The sequence below is a fragment of the Botryllus schlosseri genome, chromosome 2 (assembly GCF_051294905.1).
Source record: "Botryllus schlosseri isolate E-star chromosome 2, Bs_hap1, whole genome shotgun sequence".
In the NCBI taxonomy this organism is placed as follows: domain Eukaryota; kingdom Metazoa; phylum Chordata; class Ascidiacea; order Stolidobranchia; family Styelidae; genus Botryllus; species Botryllus schlosseri.
Genome location: NC_137237.1, coordinates 14537638 through 14557148, shown reverse-complemented (window position 1 = coordinate 14557148; position 19511 = coordinate 14537638). Strand labels below are relative to the sequence as shown.

The 19511-nt window shown below is 41.4% G+C and overlaps 1 protein-coding gene across 1 annotated transcript; it reads left to right on the top strand.

Annotated features, from left to right (window-relative positions):
- Nucleotides 1-10467: 10467 nt before the first annotated feature.
- Nucleotides 10468-19408, top strand: LOC145433739 (putative peptidylglycine alpha-hydroxylating monooxygenase 1). Its single transcript, XM_080310939.1, has 8 exons — nucleotides 10468-11300; nucleotides 12685-12772; nucleotides 13695-13767; nucleotides 15688-15781; nucleotides 17695-17903; nucleotides 18451-18589; nucleotides 18875-19061; nucleotides 19129-19408. Exons 1-8 carry the CDS (start codon nucleotides 10882-10884, stop codon nucleotides 19324-19326), a joined length of 1407 nt encoding a protein of 468 aa, XP_080167065.1. The 5' UTR covers nucleotides 10468-10881; the 3' UTR covers nucleotides 19327-19408.
- The last annotated feature ends 103 nt before the right edge of the window (nucleotides 19409-19511 follow it).

Genomic DNA, 19511 nt, shown 5'->3' with positions numbered 1-19511 from the left:
TTTCCACTATACGGACAATTCTAATGGGAGGTGAGGCAATAACTGCATGCAACAAAGGGGGCTAATGACAATAGGCCCACCCAAAGATGCAGCATTAATAACTTCTCTAAGTTTTGAAGACCCCCTGTACCAACTCTACCGGTAAATCTGAGTCACATGGCCCAAGAAAGGATAAATATTTGATACCAATACGTGAAACCATGCTAATATTTGACGACAAAATTCACTCGGGAACATGAAAATTTTTTCGCGCTTCGCGCGACTAAAGTACGGATCGCTGTCGCTATTCATAACATGATTATAATCACGCTGTCGGTGCGCATATTAAGCCGATATGCGTAAATAGATTAGTCCGAAGTATACCGGCAATGGACGTGAAGAGTTTAACGTGGATATTTGGCCCCAGTTAGTTCATCACCACTATGCACCGTAATGCGTCCGCGGGCTACATTAGTAATCTAAATGCGACCTTGAATATAGCGAAAAGGTTGGCCTTTGGCCACCCTTGTTTCAGTTGCTACGGAGTGTTGTCAGGTATTGTGCGCAGCTCATAGTTCGAAATATAATGAAATTGATGATCACGATATTTTTTGTTGCATTTGTGTTTGTTCAATAAAATATTATTTCTTTTGTGGTGACTATGCCCGTCGCTCATGTTAGAAACCAAAATATTGTACTAACGTACAGTTATCATACGTGGTTGTTAAACTTCGTTGGCTATTTTAATCTCGATATTGAAGTCATGCGGCCCGCGGCCTCTAGGAATTTTGAAAAGTGGCCAGCGATCCATTTTGAGTTGGCGACCCCTGTACTAGTTCTTTCCATTCCTTGAGAGTGCTTTCTTTCGTCGGGTCTTTTTCTGGGCTTTTTGTCGCCGTAAGAACGGCAATGGCGGGGGAAGAGGAGCCTACATAAACCTCCGACAGGAATCGAATCGGATCCGCCAGATTGGTGGGCTCTTATCGTTACCACTACGCTGGCTATCTCCCCCGCCACAATCCCCAGTGGTGTATTTTGGGGTGGGCGAAGTGGGCGGTCGCCCGCCCCTCATCCCTGGTCGAAGCCCCCGTCTTTGGTCTCTGCCTGCGGTAGAGGTACTAGTTTTTATGTAGTCTATCCTTGCAACCATTTAATAATAGATATGACCTAATCCAGCGCCTGGCTCACACCTCGACGTGATGTGATGGCTCATTACTAATGTCAGCCGATAGCTTTCCAGATTAGTGTGGGTCTATTTAGACTGCATCAGTTGTATCGCTATTCTATTATTTCATGCTACATGCCATACATCTTCAACATAAAGGCATGAGCTATAGTCAACTGGTTCAATTGTTTTATAATTTGCCAGTGTATGATAAAAGAAGGCTCAGGAGCTAGACCTAGAGCAGTGGTTCCCAACCTTTTTGTCTTCATTCCCCACTTTAGATTTATTCCGAGCCTTCATTCCCCACCAGGACCGTAACAGCACTTCGTCAGTCCCGCCAAGAAAACGTTGGTCTTGGGCCCCCACACGGCGAAAAACCCAACTTCTGGGGGCGAAGCTGCTGACTGCTGAGCCTGTACGCTTTTCCCCGCCACGTATCAGCTACGTTAAGTCTACTGTTTAGTGCGTCGCCCCATTTCGACTAAACGCGCGAAGCGCGAAAAATTTACGCAATTCGTGTTTGGATCGGTCAATATGATCGGGAATTGCATATATTTTGCTATCAATTTTTTATCCCCTCTCTGCTCCCGTCATCAGAGTTACCGGTAGAGCTGAGTGAGGTGTGTAGGAAAAGGTAGGACCCCTAAATAAGAATTAAACATCTTCGGGCAGACCCGTTGGTATATTGACTACGTTACATTATGCTATTTCGTGATCTCCTACATCAGCTATGTTAAAAGATATGGAAATCGCCAAAACTAAAAGACACTCACGAATTAAAATTGGTATTGTTTTACTCGCAAATAATTTTTCCCTGCGGGATGGCATTTGTCTCGTGAGGTTCAAATCGCCAGGATAGGAACATTCGGCGCCAGGCATTTAGCCGCCTATGGACGATTAAACATATATGTATATTGTATATAGTATATATATCGAAGTTTTCGGTCTCCGCAAGGCCATTCCTTCTCGGCCAAGGTCTTCTCGCTGCTCATTGTTGTGGCACACTTCTCGGAGTTGCATGTTACATGGCCTATAACTTCATATGCCTTGGTGCGTCGTGGCGCAGTAATGGCCGACGCCGAAGTCTCCGTTTCTATAAGTTATTCGTGGGGGGAATAGTTCCCAATAATCAGATATTCGGCAATATTAAATCGCCCACGCAGCGAAAGCGTTATTTCACGTCACAAACTAGTCGTGCTGGATGCGTTTGTGACGCCATCATTGGCCATCCAGAGTTAAAAATGAGGTTTTGTGATCAACACGCAATATAATTTTCGATACATACATTCCAGAGCAGTTAACTGGTAACGGCAATTGCGCATGTGTCTCCGTGAATATGTAGACTTTCCTGTGTATAATTTTGAACAAATGCTTCTATTCCCCACCAGGAACCATTGAATTCCCCACCGTTTGGGAACCACTGACCTAGAGCAATTCAACATTCCGGCCTGCTTCAAAGCTTTGTTATAGTGCTATACAGCACCGTAACAGCACTTCGTCAGCCCCCCAAACGTTGGTCTTGGGCTCCCCACAGGGTGATAAACCCAAAGGTTCACAAACTCAGACCCCCTTCCCCATTAGGTTTGTCGTGTTTGTCGCGACTTATCAATAACATCTATTGTACTGTTTAGTGAGACTCATTACTTCGCCTGAGCGCGCGAAGTGCAAAATTTTTTTCAACAATTCATGATAGAATCGGTCAATATGTTGCATATATATTGCTATCAATTTTTTTCCTCCCTGCCCAAGTAATCATATTTCATGGTAGAGCTGGTCTTGGAAACTCTAGGGACAGTAAATAATAACTAAACATATTTGGGCGGCATATCAACTCCATTACATAATGTTGTTTCGTGACCTCCTGTCCGATGTCAAAATATATTGAAATCGCCCAAACGTACTAAACTAAAAGACGTACACGATTTCAAATTGGTATTTCTTCACTGGCAATAAAATTTTCCTTGCGGGTAGGCAACTAGGCACTTGTGGGGTTCAGATAGCCAGGACAGGAACATTCGATGCCAGCTATTTAGCCGCCTATGGATAATTAAGCATATAGGCCTATGTATATATCGAAGTTTTTTGTCAGCATATAGGGTAGGCTTACCATACGTTCTCTTTTAAGAGGATTTGTCCTCTTTTTTGACTTTTTTGAAAGTGTCCTCGGAGGACGCCCTTTTGTCCTCTTTTTTGAGATTTTGTCCTCTTTTTTGAAAATTTAGGTCAGATTTAGAGGAAATCGCGAGTGATATGGCGTAAATTAGCGCAGAAGTGAAGCTCAGGCGGGTATTTCGGAGGGAAAAGTGGTGATTTAAGCCCTGAGCGAAAAGAAGACCTTTTTTTTTTTTTTTTTTTTTTTTTTAGTCAACCGATCACGAAGTGGGAAACATTTACCGGTTTTTGAGAACTCTTCTCCAATTTTGCATGTCTGAAATTTCTGAAAAAGTGTCCTCTTTTTACATTTCCAAAATATGGTAAGTCTAATATAGGGTAGGGTTACCATATTTTTGTGAAGCAAATTCCGTACACTCTGTAGCGCCCACTAGCGGATATTAAAATGAGGTGTAGCACATTGACCGTCAATATGACGTCACACTAGCGAAGCATTGCCCATCGACTGTATATATACACTATACAGCAGACACGGGGTGATTACTTCATGAATGTAATCGATTGCGATTACGATTACTTCTGAATCACGCGATTACGATTACGATTACGATTACAGCAAAATCGGGAAGTAGTCGATTACGATTACGATTACATTGAAAAAGTAATCACGATTACTCACGATTACACTTATTTTGCATCGTACTAGTTATATTGGAAGACAATACATGGATTGCGCGGAAAAGGCCCAATGATATAACAACTGTCTTTAAAAAAGATGGGACATTTCCTTGTTACATCATAATGTAGGGGAGATGTGGTACCGATGGATCAAAATTTGGAAAATGGTCGCTGGCCCCGAAATGTTCAGCCGAAAACAGCAGATATTTTGCTGGCTCAGCACTTTGATACAAGCTCTACCTATCGCGCACATATACATGAATATCCGTCTTCTCAAAAAATATTTATGGACGTTCAAAATTTGTTGCTCGAACGTGTCATCGGTCCCCACCCGGTGGGTCCAATGGCACACGACCCGGGGACCTATGACACATATACCCTAAAAAACTCAGATGTGACAACTTTTCTTGCTCAATATTATAATCTAAGCTACAGCAAGCCGCAGAAGAATGTTTGATCGCAACCGTCAAAAATAGAATAGATATTAACTCAAATGTTGTCATAAAATCACGTTTCGATTTAGGCTCGGACTTATAAATTTGAGGGTACATACATATTGCCCGAAAATGGACAGTGTGACTTCCAAATACCTTGTTATAGCGATAAAACATCATATGCAATTATTACATAAAGATTTTCTGTACGTAGGCATGTTTCATTTGTTTGATGATTAGTATGCTTGATTTGGCTATTGTATCATCGGTCCCCACCCTACGAATTTTATACACGAATCGAAAAAAATTCCACTCAAGGAAAGTACTGAAAAAAATAATAGGTGCCATTATATAGCCTGATACAAGCCCTACACTTCACAATGAAAATGATTGCTGGTTTGTTCGTGTTGAAGGTTACAAAGAAAAATGTATATGTCGATATAAATTTAGTTTACACCCCCCAAAACCAAAAACATCTGTGAGAGACCCCATAGCTCGCGCACGTCGAATTTTTTTGTATGTGAGGAAAGATTTTGCCAGCATGCAATTGTAGACAAGTTCACAGAGTGTAATCATGGTTTTATCATAGAGAATTTTCAAAGTATTTTCGGTCCCAGTGATCCATCGGTACCACATCTCCCCTACCCATTGCCCATTTTATAGAGGACGGTTTATCGCACCCAATGATTTGCATTCTTGCCAGGTCCATAACTGCCGCACCCTCAATTCCCCAATAAGGTGGGGAGCGTGGTTGGAGGGGATTCAAAAGTATTTTGTAAACCAACATAAATTATAGAGTATTTTCGAGAGATTTCATCAACTTGGAATTTCTCTTTGAGCTTTGCGATTTGAATGTTTCTAGATAGCTTGATTTCGAAATGCAGACGTCTCCCCCTCAAGAAATAAAGCAGGCATAATTCATAGTAATAGGCATTTAGGTGCCAGTCAATACCGCTCCTCGACACATCAAAAGACATATGCCATTTCGGCCAACATGAGACTCCACGAAGTGTGCTATTAAAGAAAGACATTGGCCAAAACTTAGGGTATGTGTCCATTGTTAATAGCCGCGCTAGGTGAGCGTGACTAACAGCTCATTCCTTCCTATCTGAGCCCACGATGCAAATGCCACCCGGGAACCCACAGAGCATTAGACATGACAATTTGTGTGTGCTTCTCACGCAGGTTTTTCTTTTAGTCTGCTGTTTGGGCCACTACAATCAATATGTTTTGGCTATATGACAGACCGGAGGTCACGAATTAACAACATACAATAAAGTAATTATTGCAAGATACCAGATGTTATGCTTATGAATTACGCTCCCCACTCCCCCCCCCACCCCCGCTCTTCAGGTAAATCTGACCATTGGGCGCTGAGATAGGATTAAAAATGCAATATAAGGCACTTACCAATATTATTGACCAAATTAAATCTTCAACTTCAAAATTGACTACCCTATGTGGGCCCAAGACCAAAGTTTGGCTGGGGGAACCTTTTGCTGTTTTGATCCTGATTCTAGCTCCAACCCACGCTAACAAGGTATATAAGCCGATGGCTATGCCGGCAGGTCAAAATGTTCAGTAAAGAATTATGAAATAGCGAATGGCGCCCGTTTTGAGAAGAATAATATGAGAATAACAGAAAGTGAACATGAAATTCTGCCTTCAACTTAATGCAGATTATGTAATACAAGCTGCCATTACGGGAAACGGCAAAACAACGGCCCAGTTATGATATATATCAGCAGCTGTTGATTTTAATGCTTCGTTGTGGAAAACGTAATATTTTATTTGACGAGTACAAAATTTTAAACCTTTGTCTGCTGTACGTTCGTACCAAATAGGCCTACTGCTCGCCAAGCAGCAACGGTGAAACTGCATTTAACTATAGAATTAGAACTATTACGTTCTATAGTTTAACTAAGCATAACCAAACATCGATACAAAAGCTGCGATTTTAACTTAGGCAGAGAGGTGATTATGATTAATTATCCTGATGCGAGGTAGTGGCGTCTGAAATGTATTGATAAACCGATGTACAATCACACTAATTTACATCGAATATCTATTTACTATGTGTGGACACTTCTACGCAAAGACGAGCAAAGCTAATAGGCCACCTATGACGTAATAATGAGCAGTGGCATTTGAAAATCAGACGTTTGTGTTCTCACTAACTGGTATAATACCTCTTCCTTGTTCACGAGTGTTCGGTTTATGTCACAGTCCTTGTACAAATAAAAAGTAATCGTTCTTTCACAAAGAAATCGATTAAATATGGGAAGTACTCGATTACGATTACGATTACTTCGGGATTTTTTCGAATGTAATCGATTGCGATTACGATTACTTGAAAATGCTGTAATCGTCGTAATCGATTACGATTAGTAATCGTGATTACCCCATGTCTGCTATACAGTAGGGCTGTTCAAAAATAACCTTTTTTCCTGAATCTTGCTGGTTACTTGATTAAATCGTTAGGTTGCCTTAAAAAACGACGCACACCAAATTTGAATTCATTTTAACCAATATTCGCGGATTTCGTAGAGTTTGAAAATTTTGAATTTGCCTTCAAATGCAAAAAAAAAATTTTTTTCAAATTTTTCTGCCAACCCCATGAAATTGTTGCGCTGTCTTCAAAAACGATGCAAACCAAATTTGACTCAATTCGAAGCCGTAGTAGTGGCGTTATTTCAGTTTTTCTTTGGTAATTCTGGGATTATCCTTGATTGGTGGATCATCCCAGAATTATCATCAAAAAACTTGAATAACTCCGCTTCTGCAGCTTGGAATTGAGTCAAATTTGTTTTCCATCGTTTTTGAAGACAGCGCAACAATTTCATAAGGTTGGAAGGAAAATTTGAAAAATTTTTTTTTTGCAATTTTAGGCAAATTCAGAATTTTCAAACTCTACGAAATCCGCGAATATTGGTTGGAATGAATTCAAATTTGGCGTGCGTCATTTTTTAAGGCAACATAACGATTTAATCAAGTAACCAGCAAGATTCAGGAAAAAAGTTTATTTTTGAACAGCCCTACTATACAGGAATGAAGTGGAACATAGGTCATGAATTGGGCCATCAGTAATGTGAGTTCTGGTGATTGCTACTTACTAGGGTTTGCAATAGATTCCTCCACGGGCCGGATGAAATCATCTGGCGGGCCGTATCTGGCCTGTCGGGATTGTGTTTGACAGCCCTGCTATACAGTTAGGTCGGTATGGTTATCTGTTTATGTGTTTTTATCAGGTCCGAAACAACATCCCCCCCCCCTTTCGCCAAAAAAAAGCTCTGATCTTGGGCCTAGGCCTGGGCTTAGGCCTAGTCGATGTAACTTGTTGGGCACTTACTATATGCATTTGGCTGTTAAATTTTATGTATGAATTCTGTCAATAATATTGATTATTCGATAGGCTACTATAAAATGCACCAGCAGGTTGCACATCCGGTGATTTCCAACCTTTTATGGTCGCGGCTCCATTTCCCACTTGAAAATGTTCCGTGGCAAAGTTCAAAACTTGATAAGCTGATTACTAAACCAATTCAGCTTGCCCACACTTACTCACGGCCTATTAAGCTGATTACGTCCAACACCATCACGATCCCCAGATAGAGGCGGACGACCCCAAGATTTGGAACCACTGTGTGTGATTAAAGCATTCAATCGGCCTTAACCAACTCTACGAATATACCGTTAGCTTATAATTGCGATTACAAACAGACTTATTTCAGTAAATGGTGGTTATTTATATTCATTGTGATTGCATTTTTTGCCAAGGGTTGTGCCTGGTGCCCATACTAATATCATTATACGTTGCATTAACTCGCGCGCAGCGCGAAGAACAATTATGAATAGCTTAAATCTGCTTGAAAATAATATTGTTCATGTTGATTTACGAAAAACTTTTGAGCCTGCTTCCAGCCTTCAAAATTCCGGACATTAAGGCATATTTCAGAAATTCCTCCCGGACGCAGATTTTTCAGTGAAATTCCGGACATGTCCGGGAAATTCCGGACATATGGCAACCCTAATATAGGGGCAGTCCATTTCGGCCCAGGTTTTCTCGCCGCTGATCGTTCTGGCACACTTCTTGGAGTCGCATGTCACATGGCCTAGAATTGTATAGTGTATATATCTTAGTGCGTTGTGGCGCGGTAATGGTCGACGCCGAAATGCCGATTTGTATAAATCGTGTATATTTTATCGGGGGGGAGGGTATCCAATAATCCAGATATTTGGCAACGTTAAATCGCGCGCAGAGCGAAAATATTTTTGTAAGTTGCAAAAATTTCAAAAAAAAAGAACTCTATAATTTATGCTAATTTACAAAATAATTTTGGGCCCTCTTCGAACTCGGGCCCCAATTGGGGGTTCGGGGCGCGGCAGTTACGGTCCTGTATATTGGTGCTTGGCGGTATAGGCTAAGCCGTGTGCAGTGGCGTACGCAGGGGTGGTTGTAGTTGGAAACCGAATGTCACAGTAACCATTCCTTGTTTGTATAGTAATCTTGTTTGAATGGTCTTGTTCTTGTAACACTACATGGTGATGACGCACGGCTCATTTCGTGCGCCAGCATTCTATAGTAATGATGTATTAAACGTGTAGATATAGGCTTAGCCTAGGTAGATATTTGTTTTTGAGTCTCGGTGAAAAATTGGGGCCCGTCGAAGGATTGCAAATTAGCATAGGGGTTTGCCAGGCTAGTATAGGTCAAGAACCACGAATCCCGGCCTAGGCCCCGCACTGTCATTCTGTCACACAAAATCCGTCAATGTAAATTGAAATATATTTACGGCACGGAAACCCACACAAAATCACCCTAAAAGACACCGAGTTTCTATTTTTGGCGACAGTGCGTCAGTTTGAAGTTGGTCAGGTTTCAGGATTGTGCGATTTCAAAATTGGTAAATACAACCCAAACGGGTATTGCATGGCACGATCAAGTTACGAAATTGCGGTAGGAAAAAATTCTTTATACGAATTGCGATAAATCTTCTCGTACCGTCCCTTACTAATTCTCTGCTTCTATATAGGCGCTAGATTTTTTATGTACACAATACACACATCGTACAATGCGTCGCGGCGGCTAAGGAGCATATGATACTTCAGATACAGTATATGCATTGTATCTCACCAGTGTTAGTCCTACTTTTGAAAATATATCAGATTACTTCCTGATCGCATTAAACGGCGGAAGTTGCACGCTAGAACGATGAAGCAGACTGTCTTCGTTCTACGCTCTAGCAACGAGTAGGCTTACCGAAAAACTTCGAAAAAATGTTGGCATCAGTGCTGTTGAGCGATTACCGCTTACATAAAGTAATCAATATTAGCCCAGTCTTGAGATCCCCGGACCATATGTTGTTAAATATAGATGAGATCAGAAACGTGCTCCCCGGTCGCGTGAATTATCTTATAAACTGACAGCGAGCATCGCTTTTTGATTCGAGGAATAGTCTTATATGTTGACAATAGAAGAGGGCGAAGAAGACTTAGCAGAGTATCACCTACCGAGCGGGATGGTTCTGTATGTTGCAAATAATTCTGTATAATAACGAGTATATTTCGTAGCCAAGGCTAACTGCGTGGACGCCAATAATTCATATATTTGTCCTTTCGCTATCACGGAATAGCATTTCGGCAGCAAGAAAGGTCAACGCTGTCATCAGGACGAGGTATGAGGCCATCCATGTATGTCTAGAATCTAGATGGAAGACCGTTTGGAATCCTATCGTTATAGCGGATCAAATCTTCTTATAACCATATGCGATTGTCTTCATTATAGCTATACAATATTTTCTTTGTCGGCTGTGCAATGCAAATATCCTGATATTCATTTTGGGAAATTCCAGACTACAAATCAAAGACATACTAACTAACACCCAAGAGTATAGCCACAATTCAGAAAATTTAGCAATGTTAAAGTTTAGCACAGTGACAATAGTGTGTAAGAAACCAATGGAGGTCCTAGACATATGGCCACTCGCTTGAACACCCGAGTCTAAGTGAAGGCACACAAATAGAGTCATTCAGCTTCTCTCATATAGGCGGTTGTCACAAGCACGTCAGTCGTCAGTGAATGTGCTCCATTATTTGATTGCAGTTTACGTAGGGTTACCATATTTTGGAATCGGGAAAGGAAGACACTTTCACCAAATCAGAAAAGTTAGTTGATCAAGACTGAAAACAGCAGATTTTGCTATTTTTGCTGGAAAATTTATAGATTTTACTAAAAAAGGACGTATGGTAACCCTAAGTTTATGACGTCCTGTCGCGACCGTATTGTATGCCCTCGGCTGGGTTCTCGGGAGATAACCAGCGGGTATCGAACGTAGTACCTCTGGTACTGACATGCGAGTCGGGGTTGTAACCACTGAGCAACCATGACCGCCAATCAGTGGCACTGAACATTTTAAAATAATTTTCAGCAGTTCAACTTATTTAGAACAATATAATTCAGCTGAATACGTCGGAAATTACAGTATATTGGAAATCAGCGCGTTGTCAGCAACCATGACACCGTCGGGTCACATGGTCAGGTCTTGTGTGCTGTGGATGATGCTCATCCATCCACGGAGGATAGAATCATCTGCTGTGAATAATCTGCTTCCGGAAGCGGATGATAAAGCCGCAGAGTCCTTGCCGTTGCCGGATAGTAATGATCATGGACTGCTAAATTCGTATGCTAACATAGACGAAGATATTGACCAAAGTGAACTTTATCAGTCTGATGACAGCGCTCAGGAATTTCCTGAGAGTGCAGCAAAGGCATTCCCAGATGAGTCATTTCTTGCGTTGGATCATGCAGACTCGATTACGTCTGACGGCAAGAAGGAACGGGAAGTTGATGGGATCTGGAAACCAGATTCAAATTCGAAACAAAGTGAAGAGGATATGCTAAAGACGCTGTTGGCGGAATACGATGATACCAAGTAAATTATAGTTATGTCAAATACGCACATAAATGATGATATATATAGATACCAATAAGCTGTATAAGCCTATATATGCCATACAAATCTTTCAGGTGGTGCACCAAACCGTTCGTGGTGAAGAGCGCTGCTGCCATTTTACTATCTATAACAGTGGTTCTCAAGCTGGGGGCACGAAGTCGCCTGAGAGAAATGACGTTTCATGAACTCAGAATGAGTTTAATTTGTGCTGAAACTTCCAAGTTTCAACAACGGCAATGATCCTAATTATATTACGATTTTTAATGCCATAATTGCGTCGTACCACCCATGCACCTATGCTAGATTGTGACTGATACCGAACCTTGCACCAGTCAGCAGAAGATGTCTCTGAATTAAGAGCAAGTGCGGCATTAGCTAATGTTTTTACGGTCTGTCTGCCTAGCTGCTGTGCAGAGTGCGCAGAACAACACAAAGTGTTGGAGAAATAGGATATTTCCTTATTATAAGGTCATGTCATACAGTCCATGCATATGTCTTTTGAATCTAAGAAACAAGGATTTAAATCGAAGTGGCTTACGAACGTTGCCATTTCGATTATCCTTAATTAGGACGCAATTGTAGAATGCCACTCTTGAGAAACGCATTTTATGACAGCTCAAAAGTTAGGTTTATTAGCGATTTTATCAGTTCAATACAGCACAAAAATGCGATACAATGAAAAGATAGGAAGTTGTCGAAACGACTTGGAGTAGTCTTAGGAATCAGACACCCACCTTGAAGTAATCAATTGAATTATTCCCTTGTCGAGCTCCTGCCAGCCGCACCGACAAATTGTTCGTCCCTTGAAGAAGTGACAAGTTTGAATGGCGTGAAGCCCTTGATTTTTAGCTTAAGGACAGGTACGTTTGAGCCAGACCCAGTAAATAGAAGGTATTAGACACCAAAATGGCTAAAATATATATTTGCTACGTCTACGTGTACCATTGCACATAATTAATTTTGACAAAATATTCCCCGGCTCAAAATAATTGCTCTGTGTATATAGTCAGAATTTCATATTTAAGAAGTCTCTCAACTGTCATAGCGGGGCCTACGATATCGCCTATAGGCCCCGGTCATAGTAACCTTCCATGCCACCAAACTATGCCTTGGGATCGCAAACATTCTGGTTGCTTGTTTTATCCTTTTTTGACATGACGATAAGGGGGCGCGAAAATTTTCACTATCATCAGAGGGGCGTATCTAAAAAAGGTTGAGAACCACTGAACTGCAATAATTACATCCTTGGCTATATATAATATACATTACAACATATATGTACGTCCAAGTTACAATCAATATCATTTGGGAATGGAATGTACACTATCGCGCATCAAACGATGAATAAAGTATTCCTTTCCAGGCAAAAAACATATTCGAACAACAAAATTTCAACAGTTCCCGACGATATTGCGCTACAAGTTCAGCTACCTGGAGTATCGGTTAAAAAGGTGCGTGTTGTTTGAAACACATGGATTTAGTTCTCTAACTTTTGCTGCATATTATCCAACAGACTTGACTTATGATTATTTTCTGTTTCCTAATAAATCAATGATCTATTTGCTTGACATTTCCCCATATAATTCATAAATACATTCGCTGACAGATATGAAAAATTCATGTTACTCACAATACTGATGGATGCATCGTGAAAATGTTCCACATATAATCAAATCTAAAAACGCATGAACGATAATGCGCCTTACGCAAAGGAGCATAATTGTTCGAAATTCCCACATGTAGCACATGCTGCAAGAGCTGTATCTCGATCGATCCTGTCATTCTTGTTTCACAGCAACTATACAAACATACAAAACAGGCTTAGCTTTAGCTTAGCTTAGCTTGTAGAATCTATATAATGTATGCCTAGCGCCATACTACAGAATAGATGAATAGTAGGCCTATACATTTTGCATTGCTGACTCCGTGTTTCTTTCTCACACAGCTTGGAATTAATTATGCAACGTGTACTGTACGTGTACGACGTTACAGTGTACGTATTCACAATGCCTGCCTGCAGTGTTTACAATATAAATATCAATAATTTTCAAGACTCCTATTTGTAGGCATTGAAAACCATAAATATATGTCAACTTTTTTTCGAAAGATTGATTACCTATATACTGACCGGGTATGTCTATCTAATCACGCATTTGGGGTGTGCTTGATAGATCACCGCTGTGGCCGCAAATTGGGGTTACATTTTATGATGAAGTTTGATTGGGCCAGATGAAATCTGACTGTACTTGTAGGGCCTCATTAGATCTACTGACTGCACTTTGAACAATCCATACCCTCTGCAGGACTGCAGGACAAACGTGCCGATCTCTGATATGCATAATCCAACAAATAATCTTCGCAACTTCATTGCAGGACGATACATATCTATGTACATCAGTACGAATCGATGATGTGGTTAAAGAAAGAGGGAAACCTATTTACATAAGTAAGGAATTGGTTTCAGCATTATGGCAAATGCGTGAACTTCGCTGAAACGCACGCGGTTGCGATCGCTAGAAGTAGGCTATAGCCTATACGTGAATGTGACACATGAAGGCGAATGCGAATGCTTTCTGAATGGTTATCTGGATTTACCGAGGCGCCTCATCACTGACCTCTCTGTAGACACAACGTCGTTAAAAGAAACGTAATCGGTTAGTCCAGTGGTTCTCAACGTGGTTGCAATATAGGTTGCCCGGTTTCGCCCTCAATTAGGCTACCGTAAATCAACACAATTTAATTCAATATCAAAACTGATCAAATTTAGCATGGCAGTACAGAACGACGCCGTGCTCTCTGTAGTCACTACCAGCATTAGGATTAGTCTCAGTGTAACCTATCTTGATATAAATTGATGTCCTGTTCTATGTTTTTGCTCTTTTCAAACAAGTTTGGGGGAAATTTGTCAGAAATGTTAAAGACTCAGCAACTTTAATGCGGATTTAAACTTGGCGTGAGACATACCATATGTATACTACTAGTTGAGGGATGGGCAACCTGCGGCCGTAGAAGGGAGTTTGTGCGGTCTTCGACACCTAATTCAATTAGTATGTGTTAGCGGCCGCGTCGACATGCAAATGGAAATTACGAATTCACTCCCAAATTTTTGAGACAGTTTAATTAATCAGCTTTGACACCTGATGAAGGAGCAGCGCTCCGAAAGCTCGTGTAACTAATAAAGTTATATTCATTCGCAAGTGGACGTTAAATAGAGTGTGAAAGCTACCAAGGTCTTACGTTTAATTAATCTTGAAATTTTCTTCGCGCTCCACGCAATTCAACATGACTTCATTTATCGATTTTAATATAGTGGCATCCATCTCAATTTGAGCCGGAATCGGAATCGTGGGCTACTCGCGACAGAAATTTGTTTATGGTAGCCTACATTTGGGCGATTTCAATATATTTCCACTACCGATACAATCGATAATCCTGACGGGGGGAGGGGGGCAAGAAACAACAGCATGCAACAAAAGTGACTAATAACAATTGGCCCACCCGAAGATTCATTATCATTTATATCTTGCCCTAAATTTTCGAAAGCACTCTCTCCATGAACCCTACCGGTGAATCTGATCACATGGGCTCAGAAAGGATAAATATTTGATAGTAATATCTGATACTGCTACTAGTAATTATGGAATTCATTCGTGAATCTGCGACAATTCGACATTCGCGACAATATCCAATCCCAGCTACTATTCATAACATTTCCACTCGCGATTTCGGTGCTTACAATAGGCCGTTGTGAAAAGTAGAATAGTCCTGAGTTCACTGGGAATGGATATGGACAGATTAACATAAGTATTTTGTGTCCAGTTAGTTTATCATTGCTATGCCCTGGAATGCGGCCTTACGCTACATGAGTAATAGAAATGTGGCCGTGATTGGCAAAAAGGTTGCTTACCTTCGTATTAGATGATGTGCTATTTTTGACATGACGATAAGTGCAGGCGGTCATGAGGAGGGCACAATTTTTTTACCATCGCCAAGGGAGGCGCATGTCCAAAAAGGTTGAGAACCGCTGGGTTAGTCTGTGAATTTTCACTTTCACTTATAGATTGGACTGCGCATCATTTATTATGGTGGTTTGTTTCTATAGCGGAGTAAGGCTTTATCGGTACTATAGGATGAGATTGTAATGTTCGACCATAACGCCCTTAATGTTCTACAATTGTGTTCACATAACTAGGCGTAGGGCGGCATATGTCCAGTGTGCACTACTGTAAATGTACAATGTACATTGTACAATACAGTGCACATTATACAACGAACATCGGTAATCCCGACAAAGTTATATTTCGATTCAGCTCTTAATTTTTCAGATCCACATGCCTTACATTGACTCTTGACTTTTATCATTCAGAGAAGTATATTCCTCACGCAAAGCAGACTGTGGCTCACCACATGCTTCTCTACGGATGTCAAGATCCTGGGATGAAAAACCCTGGATCTGTATGGTGAGTCAATCCCGTCGACCATATCGTACATTTATTACTGGAGCCCAATGTTCCCTCTAAGCTGCGCATTGCGCACGTGCGCAAATGCGCAGTGCTGATACGGTCTCTGCGCACAGAAAATCGAAGTTGCGCACAAAAAATCCGAAGTGATGACCTTTTTTTAGTCGTTACACACTTTGTTGTTCAAGGGTCTGCGCAGTGAGTTGGTGAGTGTGCGCAGACTCGTCAAAAATTAGAGGGAACGTTGCTGGAGCCTCCTTGATTTTGTATGTTGTTGGATAGGGACAATTTGTTTTCGAACGATGATGTATAGCCTGTAATATTAATTAAAAACAGGGACAGCATGCTAAAACATATAGTACATTACCGCACACCAAATCACCAGTCCGGTTATAGAGTACGTACAGGGCCGTAACAGCACTTCGTCAGACCCCCCCCCCAAAACGTTGGTCTTGGGCCCCCCATAGGGTGGTAAACCGAACTTATGGGGGGCTTCGCCCCCCAGACCCCCCTCCTGCTATACGCTCTTCACATTGGGTATACGTTGTTTATTAATTGGGGATCCGTTTACTGAGTCTGCTTTGCTTGCCTAATCGCGCGAAGCGCTAGAAATTCTTTTAATTCATGACTGAATCGGTCAATATGACATTATTTATACATTGGGTGTCCGTTTAGTGAGTCGGCTTTGCTCGCTTAATCGCGCCATGCGCAAGAAACTTCTGTAATTCATGACTGAATCGATCAAGATGATCGGTATTGCTTGTATATTGCTATAAATTTTTATCCTCTCTCTGCTCCCGTAATCTGATTTACCGGTAGAGCTGAGTAAGGTGTGCTTGAAAAGGTAGGACCCCTCAATAATAATTGAACATTTCCGGGTGCATACCCGTTGGCAGGAACGGAACAGCACTTCGTCAGGCTCTCCAAAAAACTTGAGTCTTGGGCTCCCATAGGGTGATAAACCGACCCCCCCCAATCACGTTGTTCGCTTTTGCCACGAAATAACAGGTGTACTGTTCAGTTGGCCAGCGCTAAGCGCGAAATTTTTTTGGTAATTCATGGTAAAAATCGGTCAATAAGATCGGGAATTGCATATATATTGCTATCAATTTCTTGTCCTCTCTACTCAGCGGTAGAGCTGAGTGAGGTGTCTTTGAAAATGTATAGCCCGTAAATAATAATTAAACATCCTCTGACGGACGGACTCGTTGGTATGACTTCGTTACATGATGTTATCAAAAAATATAGAATCGCCCAAACGTAGCCTACTAAACTAAAAGATCACACGATTTCAAATTGGTATTTCTTCGCTGGCATCAAATTTATCCCTGCGGGATGGTATTTGTCTTGTGAGCTTCAGATTACCAAGACAGGAAGTGGGAACATTCGGCGCTAGTCATTTAGGCGCCTATGGATTAATAAACCTGTATGTATTTCGTATATATACAACGAAGTTTTCGGTCACCATAAGGGCAGTCCTTTTCGGCCAAGGTTTCTCGCGGCCGATCGTTCTGGCACACTTCTTGGAGTCGCGTGATACATGGCCTAAAACTCTAGGATTTATATGTCTTGGTGCGTCGTGGCGCGGTAATGGCCAACGCCGATATGCCCATTTCGATAAATATTGCGTATTTTTCCTTGGGGAAAGAGTAGCCTACCCAATAATCATAACATTTGGCAAGTTGAAATCGCGCCCAGCGCGAAAATTTTTTGAAAAAGTTGCATAAAATTTCAAAAAATACTCTATAATTTATGCTAATACGTATTTCCGGGAGTGTATATAGTCCAGATGGTAAATGTTGACAGCCAGCCAAGCTATACACATCTCCTGCCCCATCGGTTGTGGCAACTGCGTGTCAACTGATCGGTGTTCCAAAAGAATTATGGCTAACAACCATTGACTCACTCCACAGGGACTGCTCTGGTCTGATGGGCGCAGCGAAGTCGCGTTACCCAGCCGGGAACGTCTGCGGAAGTGGTTATTCGACGATTCTATGGGCGTGGGCAAAAGATGCGCCAGCCTTCTCGCTTCCGAAGGGTATAGGATTCAAAGTTGGGGATACAACACAAGTTCAATACCTAACGCTGCAGGTTCATTATAAATCTGCAAGTGTTTTCAAAGGTTTGTGGCGCTAGACATGCGCCATTTTTCGCAATATTGTTTATGCACGTGAACTCCAGTTGTCAACTTATTATTTAGTGGTCGAACGTGCAACTGTGTATCCCGACGCTGACCAAACATGAAACATGTCTATTTTCAGGGTTACGGTACAACAATTTGTTACGGTCATGGCTACCGTGCTAATTTCACATGTAACGAAGAATCCATTGACACAGACAGTTTGAGATTTCTAAATAATCCGTATTTCAAAGTTTTCATTTCTATCAAATAGGCCAATGTATCTCTGCTGGTGTTCCAGATTGTCGCCATACGTTCTTAGCCGGTATTCGGGGAGTTGCAATCCGGATTTACCTATGGGTTATAGGTGGAGGAAATACTATTGCAATTCTCGCACTGAGCTGCGTTTTTATGATGCATTGTGGTGTTCAATGATTACTGTATGTAAAGCTTGCCTCATCACCGCTATGTGATCTAACTCTGTATTTCAAAGACGGCAGAATTTCTCACATTCAACCACTATCCAAGATTGACAATTATTTATTCACAGGTGGCAAGAAAGATTACTCATCGGTAACAGTGATAGCCTCGAAAAAACAGGTGCCCCGTATCGCTGGTGTCTACGTTTTAGCCACATCTATGGGCAGTGTTGCACCTCACAGTACCAAAAACTTTGATATATACTGCAGGTAAGGTGGTGCAGCTCGCAGCTTGTGAGGTGGTGAGGTGATCGATATATCATATACTAACTCGACTCTTTGTCGTACGCGGTAACAAATATTGTTCGTCTATGATAGATGTCTCTCTTATACTATGCGTCCATGGACAGTGGACACTGGTGGACAATATAACTGAGTCTACACATTTCAAATCAATAAAAGTCAATACAATTATATTTACCAGCCAACATCACTCCGTATGCAGTCCTATTTGAAACAGCTCGAATCAACCTATCGATGCAATTTCATCTTTAGATACCGCCGGACTTTCCCGATCCATCCGTTTGCCTTTCGAACACATACGCATGCTCTCGGCACCGAAGTATTGGGTTACCGAATCAGAAATGCTAAATGGACATTAATAGGAAAGAAAAATCCGCAATTGCCTCAAGAGTTTTACGCAGTATCTAATAATATGACTATTAGAAACGGAGATATACTGGTAATTATAAACGGCAATCTATCATTCGCTACGGCGGTTAGCAACTTAAATATTGTTCTGCAAACAGGCGGCCAGATGTGTGATGCATAATTTTCGCAATGTACGGACTAGCATCGGTTACAGGCACACCGACGAAATGTGCAACTTTTACATCATGTTTTGGACTGACAAAAGAAACGAAGATAAACTAGACCGATGGATAAAATCCTGCGACAACGGCTATCCGTGGATACACTGGAGCACTTTACCTGGATTTAATCCGTGACTTTGTCTCAATGGGACATGTAGTTCGGTGGTTGCCGCTTTCTTTATTTAAGTAATTCAGTATATTCGTGGATGACTGTAAATTCTCTACTAAGATAAATCACTTATCATGTATACAGGAACGAAGAATACATAGGAGAAGCGGAAACTAGAAATCGCCAAGTTTATGTATCAGTTTCACTGCGG

What these genes read in the sequence shown, in the direction of transcription:
- LOC145433739 (XM_080310939.1), top strand. Translation starts at nt 10,882, where the DNA reads ATGACACCGTCGGGTCACATGGTCAGGTCTTGTGTGCTGTGGATGATG. An exon ending in GCGGAATACGATGATACCAA is followed by an intron (nt 11,301 to 12,684) that starts GTAAATTATAGT and finishes ATTCCTTTCCAG; the next exon opens with GCAAAAAACATATTCGAACA. An exon ending in AGGGAAACCTATTTACATAA is followed by an intron (nt 13,768 to 15,687) that starts GTAAGGAATTGG and finishes TTTATCATTCAG; the next exon opens with AGAAGTATATTCCTCACGCA.